Raw genomic sequence first — 22,489 nt, 5'->3', positions numbered from 1 at the left:
GTAGTTATTCGTTGTAGCTATTCGTAGTAGTAGTAGTAGTAAACAATGCAGTCGAGTTCATTTCGGGTTCATCCTCGTTTTATTTTGCAGCTTCGTCAACAACTTTAGCGTACTGAGAGTACTGGCTCTGAAGACGTTTCTCACCACTCACTGGACACACCTCGACCGTCTAGGAATACGTAGTTACCTCAGGCATGCACACGGACACTGGCCGAATGTTTCTTTTTGTTTGTCTTTAGTTTGTGTTTGTGGAGTGTGTAAACAATTATTGTTAAGATAGGACAGATATAGCCTTCATGGTTGGTGTACGTTGTGGGCCTGCATCGCCAAAATGTGCTTCTTAAACACCATGGTGGCCGAGTGGTTACTGCAAACCGGCGTCCTTAGTTTTAATATTCTCTAATCCTGTGTTCGTATCCCATATTTTCAAAACGCTTCATCTGCCAACACTCTTTCAGCAAAGAAAATCTCTCGAAAGCCTTTTGCACACGCCAACATATAACGAAAAGACATTTCGAAGAGATGTGAAGTCACTCACTCGCTCACTAAGGCAACACTTACCTATCAGCTAGAATATACAGGAAATGTGTATAGTCGACCAATAAAAGGTAGCAGTCCATACAGTTTTCTACCAAAATTTATTAGATTGAAGAAGTCATTAAAATCTCTAAAATCTCATAAAGCACGCATTACAAATTCCGTCTGACGCACTCTCACAGGTACATGATAGCTCAACCAAACTAAGAAACAACAACGTTACATACAGAATACATTAACCTTTGAGACAGACCAGCTGTGCGTAGTTTAGCCCACGTGGGAAGGGAGTTGCAGACATTATTAGAGACAGATAATCAGTGAATATTGTCTGTTGTCATCAATATTTACCAACCGAATGACATATTTCTACACACGACCTTTCATGATGAAATTATGCTAATTAAATTTAACCTTAAAGGAATCAAATAACAAATTCGTTTCTCATTCACTCTCAAGTGTTTTTACAACGCACGAAAAATGTTGACAACGTGGGAGTAATAAGTAAAGAACAAGCCTTTTGAAAACCAAAATATGAAATCATCCTATTTTCATCAACCATTATCAACGTGGACATGGCTTTCTATCCTCCAATCTTTCAATGGCAGCGTTGATAACAGCAGTTTATTTCCAATTATGACATTTGTAACATACACGAAAATTAAACAGATGCCATAATAACAATTTTGCTTAACACAAATTCTAGTCAGGCAATGTTAGCACAATAAATCGATTTTGAAAAACTGCCAACTTTCAAATATTTGATAGACACAACAGTATAGAACACACTAGCATAAACCTCAACACGGTTCATTGTGAATAAATTAAGAACTTCGTGCCAAAATAAACAACTTATACAACCCAATGATACTCGTAAAGTATCAACACTTCATTGTACAGCATTCATAATTCATTTTATGTACATGATTGTATAAACGTTTATCAGCTTGAAACGATGCACTGCACAATCATAATGCGTGCAAGCATTATGTGTGATTACTTTTTATTACATACCGAAGAAAGCGACTGTAAAATACTTAGTATGGAAATCGATATTCTATTAAATATGAAAAATACTCCCTTCTTTGAATGTTTACCTGTAAGAAAATGAATTCAAAACTATATATGCAGCCGTCTTGAAAATGAAGTTATATTAGTGACTTCATTTTGACACTTTTATGGTTTCTTGTAGTAATTATTTGCCAGTACACGAACTGTATATTTATGATTCGTAAAACATGTATTTTCCAACTAAACCTTTGTTACATAAAAAGTATGAAGTGTGTATTGTTATTTCAAGATACATCTACATCCCAAGTGTGTGTGGTATCAACAACAGTTCATGATGTCAGATAATAGTTACAACATTATAGGATGAAGTACAAAACTATATCATCTAGTTGACAGCACTGTGAATACATCCAGTTTGTAGTATTTGTGAGGGTTTTGTACATATAGCGAGGTGTTTATTTGGTGATCCACTTATTCAAAATAGGTACATTTACAACAGCGTGAGTATTCAACGATACTTTGGATGCCATCAAGAATCAATATTCTGAGAAATGATAAATACTCATCGCATCTCACAGTGCAGTAATAACTCACATTGTAGGGCTCAAGAACAGCTTGAAATATACATCTGTACAAATTTTACATACATGAGGAATAAATTACGTCTTTATGAACACTGAAAAATTAACACGTATCCCTCAGGATGTATAATACAATGTGTTGTATATGTACATGGTCAATTTGTATAGGTACATCATTGCCCTTGGCACGCCCATATAATCACACACATATACGCTAGATGGACACTGTATCCGATGTGTCCTGCCAATACCTTCGTATATCAGACATACATGACACACATGGCATGCTAATGGTATGCATGTTAAGTACATATTCCAAATGATGTGCACCAAAGCGTTCTGAATGATCCCTACAACCAATTTCCGTAGCGGCCACGCCAAGTCAACCCATTATGGCCAATATATGCGGGAAGATATTGCAAATGGGTTCAACTGAAAGTAACTAAATGTTCTGTCAGCTCAGTATATAGAGACACACAGACTCATAACTTAATTGTTTTTCCGTCGCAAAATTATTCTGCCTTTATCTCTAACCCTACTGGTAGCCTGACTTGTTACTGAAAAAAAGCTGAGTGACTTGCTCGCGTGTTCAAAGCAAAAAAAATCGTTCACATGCCTCTATCGTCCTAAGGCCGTTGACGTCATTGCAGTGGCGGAAGTTGGCGTTGTCGTCGAGTTGGCACATGTTCTACCAGTTAACCGGATGACGCATTCACACAATGGTGATAGACACTGTTAGTCATTGTATCTACCCGCCATGCAGGACCTGTAATGTTTACAGTTTACCCCCAACAGGGTCCGATGGTGGGCTCTTCCGGGATCTCTGTGCAACATCATCTGTACCAACAGTCCGCATCTTCTTCACATCCACTCCTCCCCCTCTGATCACCAAACCAGTAAGGCACGGAGTCAACCACATGCGTGTGTATTTGGAGGTGTATGTACCTGCCAGGCACATACTACAGCTTTCTCATAAACACGCATTGGTGACAAATGAATATCAAGACTCTCTCATAACGGCTTCTCTTTACGTTTCTGCATCACTGTAGTCCACATGTAAATAGTCGCCGTTAAAGTCTCTATTATAATCTGGTCTAAACTCGCTTTCAAACTCCCTCGTGCTAGGCAAAGGTGACTTCCTGACCTCCTTCAGCTGAATGATTCCATTGGCTGATTCTGGGAGATCAGAACCCCGTGAGTGTCCGCCATGTTTTTCGGCTTTGCACCTTGAACATTTCCGCTTGAATTTCGGCTTTTGAGCAGACCCCAGACATCGAATTGCAAATCTCAGCTCTTCTCCCATCTCTGAACACAGCGATTGCTACGGACGAGAAGAAACAGTGTATTTATAAGAATCAATACATAATTACACTCTATGTTTAGTGTATGGCTATCTCTCAAGGAGTGGTGAATGATATATAATATTGGAGGTACTTATTGACATTGGCTTTAAAGTTTGTGCGACTTTACCTTTGATGATAGAGAGTGCTTGCCATCATGTTAAAGTGTTTACAAGGTTATTTGTTCCGGTGGGAACGCATATTCCAACAACCCTTTTATAATCACTATGGTACGTTCTAAAAAGACATCAAACTGCTGAAGAAGGATGTTCTGGTGAGGAAAGAGACTTATCCGGGGGAAGCTAAGCTACTATTTAACGGTTTTCCTTCACAATAAAATATCTATTTTGGGAAGACTTGTACATACATTGCACTAAAACCTCGTATAATGAACAGGAGGGTTGAAGTAAAAGACCTGGTGTTGAAAAACTACTTTATATATTACGTACATTGATAATGCAAAGCTGCATGCATGCATTAAATGAATAAATCTAAATAGTATGATGAAAATAGCTGTTCAGCTACATCACAACTTTGAGCTTTACGGGCTAATACAATTACTGACTCAAACAGTAAGGACGACAGATAGACTTGAGATGAAAGACTTTCAACATATGTAACTTCTACTGACACTCACCTCCAGACGTTTAGGGCAGGAATCACAAGTCTGTCAAGTTAAAAAGATTATATGAAAAATATTATAAACTTTTTGTGAAAAGTGTCATCAGCAAGAAACATTCTTTTCATAATTTAAATGTTGATTTAATGATGACATATGACATACTATTACCTGACGTTGATTAATGTGAAAATGGTCAAATACGATACGGTATCATGTTTCTGTCGACATGTCGATATGTTGGCTGTTTGGATTGTTTCATTATTTGGCATCGTTTTGACTCGTGGCAGATGTCCTTTCAAGGAAGTGATCAATACATTATTCCAGTCAATACCCGTTATGTTTTACATAAATAGCTTGCATATTCATATCATAAAAATACATTGTATTGTTATGCATGCTCTATAAAAGGTGCTAATAAATATATATAGAAAATTGTCAGCGATTGTTTTGTGATTTTCAAAACTAGTCCGATATCATTCGACAGAGAATTAACATTTAATTTCACAGCAAATATGGTTTTGTCAAAATATATTCGATTTCTATAGGATGTCTTGAGATATTGTACAGAATATATTTTCAAACTTTTCTTCCCTTAATTTCCTCGCAATCGCAATACATTTGTAGATAAAAACAGTGCATGGTATAACACCATTACCGAAAATTGGGTGCAAGAGTATTGATGCTACTTATGTTAAGGCATGTAGTTATGCTGTTGACGTTGCAGATATTGGTGCTGGAGGTGAGTTCGACAACATTGAGAGTATAGAGAGTGCAATAGGACAACAGTCACCAATACAACACACGAAGCCAGATTTCACTTCTCCCTGTCAGGCCAGCTTTGATCTACCACGTAGATCTCCTGAACTAGATTTGCTTGAAAAGGGTAATGAGATACAAACCCTGAGGTCTCTCATTAGCGTGGCTTATCTTTCGGGGCCTACATGCATGAAACAAAATATCACCACTGACGAGAACTAAAACTTTAATTGCATTTATTGCTTGCGCGGATGGATGTTAACCATCATTAAGTTGCAATTATCTCAAACCGGATGATAAATTAAGTTTATTTCCGTTCACAAAGAGCCATTATAGTACTTAATCCTGTACATTGTATTACATGTTTTGATAATTGTTAATGGCAAATCATTTAGATATCAATCTAATATCACTTTTATGGATGATAAAGAAAACCTTATATACGCACACCATTGTTACAATATGTTACAATATGTTCAATAATGGAATTGTCAAATAGGACCACTCAGATGAACCAAGCCGTATTGGGCTTTATTAACTTATTTGACAATTTAAGTCTTCACTTGCTTTTTAGGATATCAAGCAAAACTCACAACACTAAAATAGCACTTCTTCAAACATATGCTAAAAGTAAATACTTATAACACACAGAATGATGAACTTTACCACATGGACGCACACATTCGCAATCAAGCAATACACAACACCAGTAATGAAAACAGCATCAGCAATGGGCTACCTTTTTCGCATGCCGTTCATCACGGGCGTTCTTCTTGGATTTATAGATGAACTCACAGATGGCAACCAGCACCGCAAGGGCTAGACCAACAAGCAGCACCACAAAGATCCCACCCACGTTCTCCACCCCAAGAGCATTGGCTTTTGAGTCCTTGTTCTCATCCCGCATGCAAGTACCAGTGCTCTTCCACCATTTGTTGTACAGCATCTGGATCCGGCCATTCTCCTGCAGCTCCAGGATGGCCATGGATAGTTTGTCTCTATAAGCGGAATCTGAAAGAGGGCAATGTTGGATGGATATAATGTATAGTATGTATCGACCATGTATAATATATATTTCCTTTCATGTATTGTACGTCATCATGGTGTTAATACTCCAAGGAGGCTTTAACCTCATGTCATTATTATGTTTTGAACTTTGCAGTGATATATTCAAAGCTGCATCAGCTAAGGTTTATCTTGTGGGAAAACAGGATATGATTTCTGAGATAGGTTATGTCTTTAACCGACGAATTATTTGGAGAATCTGTGTTGCAGTTTTTGAAAAGGAAGGATTGATTGGGAGGTGTTTGTGTATACTGTCTGACTATAGGATTTAGCACACACGAATATTTAAATGTCAAACGTGTATATTAGCATTTCGGGATATAAATAACAGGATATTAACCAGGGTCATGTTTCACAAAGAGTTAGTCTTTTGAAATCCGATTATTATAACTTGGAATTATACCAATCATGGCACTATGATTGCGTAATATGACTGTTTCAAAAATAGCAGAAACTGACATTAATCCGTCTATAAAACTGTGATGACCTCAAGGAAGCAGATTTGAAACCCATGTTCATATGTTCAGAACATAACTCATTAAGTTTCCAGGAGCAATATCATTTTCGGAAAGTTATGCAAGTTGTACAATATCTTGTTACCAAATAGTTCTTCCATGATACTGATTTCATCTCTTATGCCTCAGAACAGCATCCCTTTGTTAGGTCATTTAAAATCAAACCTACATCAGCAGTCGGTCTTATCGTTTTCAGAGAAAAGAATGTAGGTTGTTATCTTTCGTCGTGGTATTAGTTCAATGAAAAGTGGCCTTTTGGGTTTTGCTCCCTATATTGACAAGATAACACACATAACTATTTTTCTTTTTTTTTCTTATATTTTGTTTTGGGGGGACTCCTTTGTACACAAGAAAATACTTTCAATATATATCGTCCACAAACTCCTACTTACAGCTTACATCTATTCTGTTCAACCCATCTAATGTATGAACGAAAATGCTACATTTTCTAATATATAAGTTTCCTAATATCATAAGCTAAAAGGATCATTAAAATATAATGAAGTTTTGTTCTATCGGTATTTTTCATTTCAGACTCTAGATGTTAGTCAAACGATCATCTTCTCGACATGCTGACATGCTGCTTGTTTTGTTATAGTAAGCAACAAATCCTGTCCGGTGTAATCGTAAACTGCAATTCACATCTGCAAAGAAGTTATCGTGCTATGTAATGATTTTCTCTGAATATATTTCCTTTAAATCCACATTTTGAAATTATATGGTAAGGCATTGGTCATATAAATTTCAAGGATGTCTTTAATTCCTTTCATCTCAGAACTGAAAAGACAGTAATGTTTCCTTTCTATCTAACGTTTCACTTGCGATTATCCATCCCGAGAAAATAATTCCATCATTCTCTTATTAATCAAATTATACGAATAACTGCTTCCTTTGATCGCAATCTCAAGACTAACTTGGATTTAAAGGCACCTCAACAAATGTCTGTTTAAGCAAAGATCTGAAGTTACATATTGGGCAATGAATATAAGTTATTGACTGTAAGAGGAAGACGAAGCTGTTTTAATCCAATAGTCAGCTCTTCCAAGCCATAAGAAGAGGCGACCCTCGACTGAATTCGGAGGTAATCTAACTGTCTGGATGGGAACGATAAATGAGAGAATCCACCAATTATTGACCTTTGTTTCCCGTTCATTTCACGATAAACTAATTACAGAAACGGTTGGTTTGGACACACGGAGAGGGCACTGTCGGAACAGCCCGCACGCCGATTGTGACCTCGGAGGTACTCAGACATAATTGTTATCCACTTGTCGTGCGAATTGCTGTGCCAATTACATCTCGAGAAGGACGGTCCATACATGCTGCATTTGACAGCGGTCAGTACTAAGGGTGTGCTTGGTACATAAAGCACACTTTCCTGAACAAACGTTTCCCATAGATTGGCATATTACAACCATCTGCTCTTTTTCAGAATATGGCCAATTTTAGGGAAATCATTTGCCCCCAAATGTTCTTATATGTGACATTTCGACGGGGTTACACCTAAAAGGTTTTCGCACATTGAGTTTATTTTTAACCTATGTAAACATTTCAGTTATGTTATGGTGCGTTTCATTCCATACATATACATCCCAAACCACGTACAAACAACACAAACTGAGTATATTTGGATTGCTCTATACTGAGTGCTAGCTCAAAAACAATTCAAACAAACTGTCAAACACTTCTCTCATATATAAAATATATAATATCGTGTATGTAGTAAAATTCTTTATGCATTAAATCTGTTGGAACACAAAGTGGAATAAAAACATAGAGTGTTAGTGGTTGTTTGATCCGAATGTTTACGGCGTTTACAGTCGTAAAATATTTATATCAATAACCCAGACAGTATATTTGCAGGATATTTCGTACCAATTTGGAAGTGTGTATTTTCATGCTAAGGACCAAAAAAAGCAGAGGAACACTTCGTCAGACAGGTCAGTGGTATATTATGACTCACTACTCGCAAGGAGAATAGTAGTTGATTGACCCAAAAGATGGTATGCCAACCTATATTACCCGAAGGATCAGTGGAACCTAATGTATGTTACCGCTCAACTACTTATACAGGTATGCACTATGCATCCATGTTCTTCCCAGGGCAGTTAGTATACGACGTAGGCACCCGTGAAGATCCGGGTTAGAATTGATCTTCAGCAACCCATGCTTGTCGTAAGAAGCGACTAATGGAATCGGGTGGTCAGGCTCGCCGACTTGGTTGACACATGTCAGCGTATCCCAATTGCGTAGATCGATGCTCATGATGCTGATCACTGGATTGTCTGGTCCAGATTCGATTATTTACAGACTGCTGTCATATAGCTGGAATATTTCTGAGTTCGACAGAACAGAACAGAACTTTTATTACACTCAGGCCGGGATACTCGGCACTAGAGGTACAAATACACGGGATGGCGGGATGGTTTACTAGGAAGATTGTACGTTAAACAACAACCAAAACAACGCAGGCATAAACCCACTTTGGCCATTGTTTATCTCCACGGATTATTGTTTCGAAAAACATAACTGTGGTCGGAATGTTGCACATGTAAAGCCAACATTTCAGCGAGGAAGATAATACATGTTCTTCACATGTTAGTGGCGTACATTTAAAATTACACAAGGCGTCTCAGCTAACCAGAATACAAGGTAACATTTGTTAATACAACGTGCGGTTAATTTCAAGTAAACGTCTAGATGTGATTAATGGCTTGTGTTATTTTAGGCAATGCCTGACTGACAAACAATGCATGTATAACTATCCCGTACATATTTCACAACATACAGCCTGTGTATGCTTCGTGGAGGATCTACATTGCCTGGATTCTAAACATTTCAGCACAACACGATTGATCTCATGTAAGACACACGTCAGCAGCAAATAGTGAAACAAAACACGGCATGTCACTCAAATTGCGTGGTTGTTTCCCCAAAGGTTTACAGAAAACGTTGCTTATTCCACAGAATTAAATTACTTCATTTTTCTACCAAATTGTAAGCAACTACTAATATTCTTTCTCGTGTATTATTTGTAAAACAGTGAAGATCGGTTTCAAGTGCTGTTATTTCAAAGATCCCAGGAGACCAATTGACTCAAACATTTAGATTCTTCTGGTCCTACCGAAGTTGTTGCTGTAGTCTTAAATACTTTTTTATCTTCCTCAGAGACAGCTATTATTAAACTTTATCTTTGATAGTTACCATTAGTTCTTGAATTCTTGAACATACTACGCGTACACTGAGTAAAACATACAGATGGAAGAAAACCAGTGATGGATTCCTGTGTTGGGATGAAGCAGGCGCTGTAAGTGAAGGAAACGCCACTGTTTAAGGGATTTGGGAAAGTGGAATTACCAAAGCCACTTGGGACAGGTGGTCGCCTACACAAGGTCGCACCCCTCGCTACTACTGTCAACACGTTATTGAATAAAGCAATAATTAAAACAGACACTAGCGCCATGCCAGGTCGGGATCCTCGCTATTGCACATTCCTCGCCCATTGTAATTGCATTATCTTGACAATAAGTTCAGTGTCTCGGAGCGAGGAAGGCTGGGTTTGGCCTCGCTTCATAGCTCGTTACGTATATGATCTAACATAATTCCATAATTAAATACATCTAAGTGAATCGACCAACTAATGCCCACGTGTTTGTACTTTAGTCTGCCTCGCAGTTCCTGAACCACACTACATTCTCTTCCACCCAGCCCTTTCTGCTATGCAAAAGTCCTGAATGAAGCAAGTCTAGATTTTTCTCAAATTCAGGTTCTAAATCTCCCAGTTACACGGGACTCCTATTATTTAAATTGGGTTTTGTTTATCACAACTATATACATTCAGAGACTAAGCGTTAGGGTAACTTGTACTTTTGTATTTATCGATGTTTCAATTAATAGCTGGTACAAGATAGGAAAGATGTATCCCATGATGACAAAATATAATCTTTTAATCATGTCATTGTGTACTGTTATGATTTGTACAGAATATCTTAATAATCATTTCAGGTGACGTCGAATGACGTCGAATGCACTATGAAGACCCGTTCTGGACAAGACTTAGTGTATCCTGAATTGGCAAATTTGTGTCACAACAAACATTTCCCTCTTAACGGTAGTAGCTCACCCAAGTCCGGCAATGTATTAATAAAATAATAATAATAATAATATGACTGGTGAACAAGTACATACTCCTTGATTGTATGAGAATATGAACGCATATCAACAAACGCCGCATTTAATTAATCTACATTACAGGAACATGTCAACTTATAAACACAACGCTGACCGGAGTACGGCCGCATGACCCTGTAACGCTCCGTGAACCTGCATTTCCATATTACTACGCATTAAGATTAACATTCTGTGTCAATACTCTATAGATTCCATTTTAACTAAATCAGTCCGAAGTCCCTCAGTGAAGTCGATCCCATAGTAAACTAGATCTGCATGTAATAAGAACTCTGTCAATTTCCTGCTGCAACTGCCGGGGTTACATTTAATAACATTCACAAATCTCCCCATTCGATGAAAAATACACATATTAATAATACCATAAAGGTTTATTCCCCGTGAGGTTTGATTTCAACTTTATGAACTCATCAAGCAAGACGCAATCACAAAATCACACGTGTTCTCTGAATAATCGGTGTAAAGTGCCCATAATGTCCAATCATGCTGACACGCTAGAGAATGGTATTGAAAGGGAAGTAACTCTAAAGTTAAAGGTAAGACGTCATTTAAGAAACCCATTACATTATTTCAATTACTCATAAAATATAATACACTGCTAGCTTTTTCCTTGAAACGCTACTCAATCAATACGACTCTGCATCAAATCAGAACATATATACTTTATACTGGATGAGAAAAAGAAATATACCACTTTTTTTTTTAACTGAAAGTTGAAAGAACTGCTGAAGTATTTGATTGTGTCTATTTAACCATCACTCATTCCTACAACAGCTTGTAAAAACGTAGGCGTGAAAATAAATTGGTTCAATGAAGACTTTATATGGAATCATAGAATGTTGGAAATTTGAGCCAAACGTTGATTTAGATATCCCTTTACAACAAAATATCTAAAAACATTTATTGTTACAGCTTTGAATCATACAATATTTTTCATAATAAACCCAAGTAGAACGATTCTTTTTAGAGCTGCTTAAACACCTGTACAGTATATGTTTTATTGTGATTTCGTTAACTGTAGATGTTTCAACTGAAATTCGAACATCTGATCAATTACCTGCGATGTAGTTTCTTTTGCCCTACAGTTTACATAAGATTCATTGATGCGTTTGATTCTGTGGGTAAACAGCATTCAAGACGTATTGAGGAATGGCACTGATACCAAGAATATTTCAACATGTTGTTACCCATATGTGGACAAGAACCCAGTATTCGGTGTGCCGACCGAACGCTTGGCAACTGTGCTACTAAACCGCCCTTTGTACGTGAATAACTGTTTATTCGTACATCTATTAGACATAGTGCTATTGATAAATTCCCCCCAGTAACCTCGCGATCCCATTTACATGCAAAGACGCCTTGTGAATTGAAGTATAGTACAACTACATCGACCCTTTACCATTTTAGGTTCCTAATATTCCAGTCCCCGTTTCAATTTATACTTGATCCGTTGTATAGTACGGGACCCTCTGTCTGCCGCATCCTTATGCATTATTCCCGACATGAATAAGGTCCTGTCGCCTCTCCAGTTGAGGCGAGTGCTTCTACTTAAATTCACTTCCTCAGATTAACCCAGCCCTACCATTAAACATAACGCGTTATCGACGGTATTGGATATATGTCTTGATAGTACAAACTGTTGCCACCTATCCTTATGGAAATTTGCCCGTACTTCAGCAGTTTTATAGAGTGCGTTGAAATGGTACAAGTATACAATCCAAAGCTTCTAGTGGAGGTTGACCTGATCTCCAATCCAACGTCAGACATAGACTCAGGCCTTATGGCCTCGTTCATACAGCTCTGTACAGTTCTCGTGGTCCGATATGACTTGCCCATATTTACATCGAAATGAAATTCAATCGGGGGACTTCGAGATTGTGATGAACTGACACAAAAAATATCCTAGGAAAAATGTCTCGTTTTATAAACACCATACGAGTGCCTGCACCTGCTCCCTCGTAGCCTGTTATTCTAATGTTCAGTTTCATTCCTATGAGGGGTGCCTTCGACGAATCCTTTTAAGGCTTCTAGACGCGTTTTAGCTGAGAGTTTATTATATGGCAAGAATGAATCTGAACCTGTCAGTCATTTTGAAAAGCTAAGTGGGGAACTATTACCGACTGACTACCAAGTGAAATCAATGAGCTCTACAAATCAATTATATAATGTGAATGTCCAAACACATTTATATTATTTATCAGAAAAGCAGATCAGTGATTGTAAGCGCCCTGTCATCACTACGTGAATAGGGATTCGATAACCATATGTGTCCATGTCGTGAAACATATTCGTGGTGTTCAACCCTGTGACGATGAATATTTGGATTATAATCATTATATTTAATACCTTTACCAATGCGCACTGTGCAAAAATATTTTTTAAGTTTTTAACTTTACTTGTAAGTATCGTGTTCTCTCTACTTTCAACGTTCAATAAAATCGGTAATTGCTCTGTAGTTTCACTGGATTGTCTGGTTCTCTATCACTTGATTGTCTTGTCAGGCAATAATTGTTTACAAGCCACTGTTTTATGGAAGATGTATCGCTGTGCAACGTTAACGCGTCAGTCAACGCTTACTTATTATGCAGGTGCTTCTGAACGAGCAGCACCTGCTTATCTTTCCGGTGAGTCCCTCTTGCAATGCTCCCCGCTATGTTGTTTTGCACACGCAATGGAAACTGCCCTTGTGCTGGTGGTATGTTTGTATCATGTTTGTATCATGTTTGTGTCCGCCGGTTGTCCAAGTCAGGAAACAGAAACGAAACATGCTACTTACTTATTGGTGTGCCTATTCCATAGCCCTTGGAGTCGAGTAGTCCTCCGACCTGCATCAAATCACAGTTACGCTGGGTGATATAGTCAATCATGGTGGACTCGGAAAGGAAGGCGTAACCCCCCTCAAGCACCCTGGCCACGCCCGCTTCGTAAGACTTCATAAACACTGTCGGCTCCTTCTTCTTCATGAAAGCCCACATTCTTTTGTACGTATCAATTTTTGAGTCCTGAAAAATAGATGCTGCAATCATATATTTATATTCGGTGACACATTTCTCAGGACCAAGATCGTTTAAAGTGTACACAGAACACGTTTTGGGTTCTACTGTTTGGGTCGGTTGGGTGCGGCGGTATACAACAAACAAACATACAAATAAATTTTCAGAATGAACAACAATGTTCATGAAATACAGGGAGAGGAATCTTACGTCTTTGGAATATACCACCTCGCTTCTTAGCAATAGGACAAATGTACATTGAATCACTTTTTCTGTTATTTGTATTGTATTTCCAAGCGATAAATTGTTATTCGAGAAATGCGAAAATCAATTCTGAAGGACTGACGGCCGCACACTGAACGTATGTCGACAAATTGGTCGTGTGCAGACTTGTGAGATATTCCGTCGCCTGACATTGGCGGGGAGAATATTGGTATGTATGTCGCAAGGTTCAGTAATGGAATCTCGAGCTTCACGAGCTGGCGTTAGGTGTCTGTGGTTCAATTAGTAGATACTAGGATGGTACTTTGAGCCACTGGGTTTCAGTGTCGTGGGAAATTTGCCACCTTGTCACCGTAGGTGCTTGATTGGACTGGCTTAGCTGCATACACACATCACTTCTCGCCATTGGTTCATGGGAGACTGACTGTCAGTGCAAAGATATTGGAGAATATATGTCGTGTGTTGGCATGCAGAGCTTAAAAATTAAACATAAGGACTAAAGATGTATACCTGCTTATAAGCAAAGTCGTGCGAGCATTTGAATGTTTCTCTTCAGAAAATTATTTTTTCTTGTGAGACTGACTGTCAGTGCAAAGATATTGGCCCTTACATGTCGTGTCCTGACATGCAGAGCTTAAAAGTTAAACATACGGACTATAAAGTATCCCTGCTTATAAGCAAAGCCGTACGAGACTTTGAATGTATCTCTTCAGAAAATTATTTTCCATGCGAGACTGACTGTCAGTGCAAAGATATTGGCCAATACGTGTCGTGTCTTGACATGCAGAGCTTAAAAAATAAACATAAGAACCAAGGATGTATCCCTGCTGTGAGAACGTTTTGTGTCCAATTGTACAATGTGTTTGGTATTTCAGACATGGAGCTTATGCCATACGGGATGTACTTAGCATAGTGTAATATTGATGCACTTGCTTGTACTCGAGCTGTCTCTCAACAGCCTCGTTGAGTAAATAATCTCATATTAGAATGTCAGATTTTGATTTTGAGTTGATGTGAGTTTGGGTTTAAGGTCGCGTTCGAGAATATTGCAAGTTTACAGGAACGTGTAAACGTGGTTGTTTAAAAGTCCGGACTTATGGCAAGTTTATAGTGATAGGCTACTGACATGAATACCCTTAGACACATTTTAGACAAATTCTTGTTTAATTATCATAATGCCGAGCTCCAGGCAGGGTAACAACGAATTACCGACATTGCCTGTTCCGAGCAGATGCTCTGTCCAGAGTTTACGGAGGAGGTTTCATGTGACTTTGATCTCAGGAACATTTACATTTGAGTGACTAAATGATTGAGTTTTAGTCCGTTTTAAGGGTTAATCCAGTTATATCACGGTGGGGAAACCAGGGATGGGCTTCACACATGGTGTCCACGTAGGGTATCGAACCCGGGCCTTCGGCGTGACGAGCGGACGCTTTAACCACGAGGCCAGTCCAGTGCCCTGCAGCCCCTTTGACATTTGGAAAGCAATAGGGATGTCATTGGTCCAGTGCCCCTGTTGAAGAGAAACTAACGCCCCACGTCCTTGTCAATTTGTAATTCAGGTCAATTGATACAATGACTATATGATTAAAGTAGCAGTTAGCAGATAAGCAAAGCCGTACAAGCATTTAAATGTTCCTCTTCAAAAATCATTTTTCTGTGTTAAAAACCGTCTCATAAAAATGTGTCAAAATTATCTGAAAACATAATCTCAAACTGCCTACATATTATGTAATGCACGTTATTCCTTAATGGCGTTCTGATTCTGTCATGTCAAACAAGTGTGGGTGTTTGTTTCCCGATATCAAAACATTCATCTTCTCCTTAAATCAGAATTTCTTCATCATCTAGTAACGATCCGATAAGGATGATAATGCCTTTAATGTTGTTCAGTCTAGTCAAATAGGACGACGGTTTCTTCAAAAACGGCACAGAATTGGAATTTATTGCAGATCTGGTGTCCCCCTGTCTGAACTAGCAGTATAAATCTGCACTATCAGAGAAGAGCCATTTTTTTAGTTTTATATCTCCAGCAATGACATATAATTTAAGCGACGTTGCCCTGTTCAGCATTGTTTACCATCAGAACAAAACCTGTCTCAGCGGAGAAATTGGATGCTGAAGTATACAGGGATTCATACTCGTTGGTTCCCTTGTTGCTGGTTAGTGTGTACTGTCTGAATACTGCTTTAAAAACTCATTGGACAAGAAAGCAACAAGGGCACAGGCCAAAGTAATAGGGTATTAACGCAGACTGTAAATGCTTTCGTTCTTATCAAAACAGATTTGAGATCGCAATCAAACACTGGAAGTTCTTACAAGCCACTTCAACACAGCAAAAACGACGATTTTTCATCCAGACTGCGCATGTCTATGATAACGGTTATATGGACGTTCAATCTGCTCACGTCTCGGCGGTGCTTACACTAAGCAGTCCTTGCAGTTAGGTTGTGTTTGATCTTGAAAGCCTATTGCTCATTAAAAGGTTTGTGTCAAAAATAAAGTTTGTCTGGGTCAATTTTGAACGCATAATGTCACTTTGCTTAACAGTATTGCTGCATTTTTTTCTCATTTATTTTAATTACCCAAGGAACGGTAATGATATAAGGTAGCAGGTTTAAATCAACATTCTTATCAGCTGTACTTAGATATATTAAGTTACGCGAAAACGAACTGGGCTTGATATGCAGTTCAGGGGATGTAATTCCCCTTTGGTATCCGAGTTGCATCTCAAAATTCAAAAAAAATATTTGATTGTAGCATTGATTTCATTCATTTCATTTACGGGCAACGAGAGTTTGATTTCATGTCAACGTTGCCAATCAAGACGAGGAGGCAGGAAGACCTGAACCTTGTCGACCCGTATTCATCAACGTGAAGCTCCCTGGTGATAATAATGTCAGCAGTTTGTAAGCAGACTGCATACACCGTATACGTAGCGTTGATTTACTGCGTATTAAAATCCCCCTTGAACAGCTCACACGCTGCTAAATCTGCAAGGTCGGTGAAAAAGTTCTTATCAATGCAATCAGCTGTAGTTGGTATATCAGTAGGGACATTAACTGCAAATTCGACAGAACGCACAGGACCTATTTCACACTGTTGCTAGCGTTTATTGGGAAAGGCATACCCTTGTACATAATCGATGAAAGGTAACGTAAATGACTTGTTTGATCTTAAAATCCTGTCGTCCATATCCAAACCTCTACTGTCGTCACGCTTGCACACCACCCAGCTTGGAACAAGTTGGTTATAATGGGACGTTATAACGGGCTTTGCTCGCCTCCAAACGTTTCCTATCCATTTCTTGTTCGGAGAGCGTATCAAGGAGACGCATAAGGGCAATAAATGCCTCGGTTTCATTTCCCGGCTGGCTCCCCCTAGCGGGCATTTCAGGTTTCACGGGGCATTTCCAAGTCTTATGATAATTGTGTTTCTCACCTTCCTCAGTGAAGATGACTGTTACTTGTGATATTCAATAATACTTAAGAACATCATTTGTACTGGTACTCTGTATTGAGCTTTTCAGTAAAATCTACAAGCCATTTCAAGTGCTGCACTGTACTATATCTTTCTTGTCCATGTCAATGTTTATTTATGGTAGCTTGTCAAACGTCGGATCATTTACGTGGATTCAAAAGATATCTAGGTTTAATGCGTATATACATTTTATGCAGAGTCTCATGTACTAGAAGAACATTGCACTTAACTTCAGCTACACGTTGACGCAAAAACATAGAGCCAATTCACAACTGCATTGCCCTCCGTTTAAATCACGAAATGGTGAAAAGCGGCTTTAAGTCATCAGTAGAGAAAACGTATAGCCCATTAGAAAAAGATGATGGAAAATGCACGGATTTTCCTTAGGAGCGCACATGTGAAGGAAAGCCAGGCTTGATGGCCGAAACCTCGGCGGATCACCGTAATGACAAATTCAATTTGAGTAATTGAGTTAGGGAGATTCTCACGCAGCCTGACTCAGTAACGTGACGCAAGGCAGTGCCTTGGTGCTGCGGAGAAGCAATGTCCCTGCAATAGCGCTATTTCCACGTTAAATCTCAGCAGGAGCTCTCAGAAGGGTGGACTGGTCTTTATTGTTCAGCTTCCCATCATGCGTTTGCAAGCTCTAGTCATTTATTGAATTGCAGTCAAGAAACCTCATAATATTTGCCAATTTAGTCAGTATTTATAGGCTCCCAACCACGTCCAAATGCGTGTCTTTGTTTTAAAACTCCAATAATCCTACCCAGGGGCCCCTCAAATCAAATTAGAAGCTCTCGAAGATTATCTAACCATGAGGGCCGATTATCGGGTTTTGACAAATTTGGACAAGAGTCGCTCAAGCGGAGGTCAGTTTGTCCGCGCAGTGATTTGCTACATGTTGCTAGTGGCATTTCCTTTTAGTGGTGTCAAGCTTGCAAGCAAAGATTCTTTGACCGATCTGTTTTCCGTAACAGACAAGCAGGCACTCACTAGATTGGGCATTTTAAAAGAAATTTAACAGTGCGTGGAAAAAGTTAAAAGTAAGCAAAATAACCTTGTCAAAGATGTGAACACTTGAGATCGATTGGCAAAGCAAAGAAAATCTGAAATGTTCAAGCTGAATTACATCGAAGCTATGTTAGAGTTTCATATAGACATTTTACTTATCAACTCCTCGTTGCTCACGGGGATTGGTTTGAGTTTTCAAATACAAGAATACTGTATTACTCCCTCTGAAGGCTTTTGTGAGTGAATTTAGTTTAAGGCCGTTGGAACAGTATTTCAGTTTGATCACGGCGTCTCGGCTTCATGTGGAAGGATGGCACTTAATGATGCAGACGGAGCACATTCACCTTTTTGGTGTAAGCCAAGACCGCGGATAGGGTAAAGGCAAACCTGAGTCAAACTACCTAATAATAATATGTTTTAATAACATCCAACTCAACGTGTGACAGGATACCAGGGACAGATATTTAACACCCGTTTGGATCATAAAAGCAACTTCAAAGGTAAAAGTACAAAGTATGACACTTTGGATCCACAGAGGAAACCACTCGAGGTGTTCTGTTACCCCTGGTTATTACTCTACCATTCAAATATATCTCATTTTGAGGACATTATTGATTATTTTCCTACATGAGTCGTGAACGTTTCACTGCGCAAAGTGATGTGATAGTGTTGAGGTTGATTCCTCGTCGGTATACAATTCGCGATTTCCCCGACGGTATTACACACCCATACCTCACAGTGATTAATGAGGGAAGAGAGTGGCCATTGGATGGGTTTGCTTCTGTATTCTCGTGATGTCGATGTATATGTGTAAGTGCGTATGTATTTGTTTTTGGTAATGTTTGAACCAGAACACAGACCACACATGATAGTTTGATATCACGAAAGCAGAATATGTTTCAATCTTGTTGACATATCCGATAGTTGTCTTTTGTACATGAAACAATCAGAACTATCACTAGGAAGTGATACTTGGGCCTTGTCTTCATTTATATACCAATTGTGTAATCATTTAAAATTTAACTCTCTCATTAATAGGAGAAGGTGACTTTGAGACTCTTCTGAAATCAATTAAATCTAAGTGACCTTTTAAGATCTCATCATGAAATACGAAACTGACTGTTCAAAGGAACGAAAATGTAGGGGTGAATATTGTGTTATTCCCCACGGAGCGTTACTCCAGCTTTGCCATGACCGCCTGTAAAATGGTGAAAATGGTAAACCAGTGGTTGACAGTATGAGCATCTACCACGGTTTGGGGAAACACAAAATCAGACACGTATCACATTAGAAACTCTATTGCTAGAAGCATGTGATGATGGTGGTCAGTCTGCTCCGATGTCTACAGGGCGTTTAGAACCAAAGACCATTAATTACTGTACCAACATACTTCGATATAACTGGACTTCACGTATATCTGACTTCGGACACTTGAAACCACCGGTGACCTTAGCATTGAGTTCCACCATCAACAGGTTCAACTTACCCTGAAAAATTGCATTGTAGAACCGCTACCTAAGGTCCCATATGAGATCTCCGTTTGCTTGGCAACGTCCTCCGCACTCTCGATGGGAGATACCATTCTCTCCACAGTGAGGAAAGCAGCCAGATTGGCGGTGTAGGATGATATGATGATAAGTGTGAAGAACCACCAGATCCCCCCTACAATCCTAGTGGACACCGCCCTCGGGTTTATGTCCGACCCCTGCTGCATCAGAGTGCCCACGGTGAACCAGAAGCTGTTTGACAATGTAAATGTATTCTGCACAGTGTCTGTGTCTGGATTGCACGGGTGGGCATTGTACCACTCGTACGGACTAAACCGGGCGAGAATGAATATCGTGAAACTGACAATAAAGTAGGCCCCAATAACGTAGAGCCAGATCTCAATAGCAAGAGGGTTCAAGAACGAGAAGAGTCCCGGTTTTTCCCGTTTTGGCACTTTGAACAATATTGTAATTCCTAAATTAAGGAAAGGTTTTGTGAAGTCGATGACTTGTTCCCTCACATAGTTGATAGTCAAGGGCGCAACGGCTAAATCAGCTCTCTGAAATACAACAAAAATGAATCATCTCAGAGTTGTAAAATGCCCTTATGAGACTTGTCATTCTCATCACGGCTGAAATAAAGTATTGAGTTATCTGTCACGCCAATAACTGAAGGAAGCGTTACTTGGTCAAAAGTGATGAGATTACATAGATTTTATTTTGCCTGTCACTTTTGCCAAGGTAAGGGTCATTATTCAAACAAATCATAATTGTCCTCGTTCTGTCTTTGTGTTTCGTTATCTGCTGTTCACGTGTTTCAATTGTCTTCATTAACCTCCTAGTGGTATTTACTTCAAAGCTCCGTTTTGTATGTTATTCATGAGGTAATAATTGATTTGATTTTATCTGTGAGCAGTTTGAACCGCCTTCGCTTTGGGAGACAATTTGTTGCAAATAGTGAATTTTGCCACCTAATAATGTGATTACATTCATCAGCTTTGTATTACAGGTCTTGTGGTGTGTCATCAATATGCAAGAGAAATGGGTTTTTTCTAAGAAAACTAAAACCTTGCGTGTTAATTTTGGTATTTATTAAAAGATTGCCTAATCTTATCATTTCATATTCTTTTTCTGTTGCGTTAACAGTACACATAGTACGGAATGTTATAATTGTCATATTTATGATGACTGCAATTATAAGACCGTGATTATTTCAACTTCAAAAGAAAGTGAAAACATGAGTTATTAAGTTTCTACGGTATTACATATTAGATGCAGATTTCATTTAACAATCATCGTAATCTTTTAGTGTTTTACATAGTATTTACCATACATCAGTTTGACAGAAGACCGAAAATGAAGACACCATATAATTATAGTATGTGTAATTAATAACAGCATGAGTAACCTAATTTGTTCTTAATAGTTATACGATTACGTAGCAAAACTGGAACACACTTCTTGTTCAAACTAAATCCAAAGTTAATGTGAATATTTAGTTCTTAATACGAACAACTCTGATTACCATGGTTACCACTGACTACTATTAAAGGAGTGAGGTGTATAATGGTGTTGAGTAATGTCAGTTGTTGGACAGTCACAACGATAACCCGGGGTAAGTGTTTCTGTAGTAAAGAAGTTTCACACACTTCTTGTTCAAACTAAATCCAAAGTTAAGGTGAATATTTAGTTATTAATGAATGATTTAGTTACCATTAATATAGGAAACAATATAATGGTGTTGAGTAATGTCTGACATCACAACGATAACGGGGTAAGTGTTTCTGTAGTGAAGTTTCACACACTTCTTGTTCAAACTAAATCCAAAGTTAAGGTGAATATTTAGTTATTAATACGAACAACTCTGATTACCATGGTTACCACTGACTAATATTATAGGAATGAGGTATATAATGGTGTTGAGTAATGTCAGTTGTAAGAGGACAGTCAACAACAATAACCCGGGGTAAGTGTTTCTGTAGTAAAGAAGTTTCACTGCTAAGAAATAGTTTTGCACACTTTAGGAAATATTGAAAGTTTGATAGATTTTAATGAGAATCTTCTGATGAAATCAGAATTTATGCTCATCACTACATTTTAATGTGTTATAGTCCTTACAGTAAGAACTGGTTCTTGTATCACAACCGTGATGACAGGAGCATGTTTGATGACATTTGTTACCTTGTGCCAAGAAGACATCGAGGAACATCTAAACATCTTGAGTTGTGATACCATGCTTACCCTCGCTATAAGTTCACCGACCATGCCGTTCCATTTCTTTTTCTCATTAGGAGCACCATAGTTTCCGTCAGCAACCAACACAATCTTGTAGCGGAAGCCCACGATCTTGGAAAGTTCCTCCAGCAGATCTATACAGAACCCTTCATATTCCTGACCATCGTCAACTTTCCGTTCCTTTTTCATCATATAAGGCTTTTCCTGGAACCAGAAACAACAATCTTGCTGTCTGATAATGTAAATGAACCGTAAATATACAAGATCCCAAGATTTGTGATAATTCAAGTGTAAATTGTATAACACTGTTTTCATTGTAAATTGATAAGTAGGACTACTGTTGATTAACGGCACCTAAATATAATGTCAGTGACAGTATATGTATGTAATCATCAAATACATTGATTATAGAATAATCGATAACCGTTGATCACTTGTCTCATACTTAC

The 22,489-nt window shown here is 38.5% G+C and overlaps 1 protein-coding gene across 3 annotated transcripts in view; it reads right to left on the bottom strand.

The window, feature by feature from the left end:
- Nucleotides 1-621: 621 nt before the first annotated feature.
- LOC124280568 (glutamate receptor ionotropic, kainate 1-like) overlaps nucleotides 622-22,489 on the bottom strand; it is a 157,975-nt gene continuing 136,107 nt past the window's right edge. For 2 of the 3 annotated variants that reach the window (XM_046716522.1, XM_046716523.1), the window contains 6 exons: nucleotides 22,047-22,244; nucleotides 19,805-20,365; nucleotides 13,389-13,614; nucleotides 5,584-5,855; nucleotides 4,104-4,133; nucleotides 622-3,447 (listed from right to left, as the gene is read on the bottom strand). In XM_046716522.1, the coding sequence (XP_046572478.1) occupies nucleotides 3,154-3,447; nucleotides 4,104-4,133; nucleotides 5,584-5,855; nucleotides 13,389-13,614; nucleotides 19,805-20,365; nucleotides 22,047-22,244 (1,581 nt within the window). In that variant the 3' untranslated portion in view covers nucleotides 622-3,153. Of the gene's footprint in view, nucleotides 3,448-4,103; nucleotides 4,134-4,987; nucleotides 5,026-5,583; nucleotides 5,856-13,388; nucleotides 13,615-19,804; nucleotides 20,366-22,046; nucleotides 22,245-22,489 lie in introns of all 3 variants that reach the window. The other variant, XM_046716524.1, reaches the window with a different exon arrangement.

Source organism: Haliotis rubra, unplaced genomic scaffold (assembly GCF_003918875.1).
Source record: "Haliotis rubra isolate DU_JTF1 unplaced genomic scaffold, ASM391887v1 Scf27, whole genome shotgun sequence".
Lineage (NCBI taxonomy): Eukaryota > Metazoa > Mollusca > Gastropoda > Lepetellida > Haliotidae > Haliotis > Haliotis rubra.
This window is presented reverse-complemented; position numbering and strand designations above follow the sequence as displayed.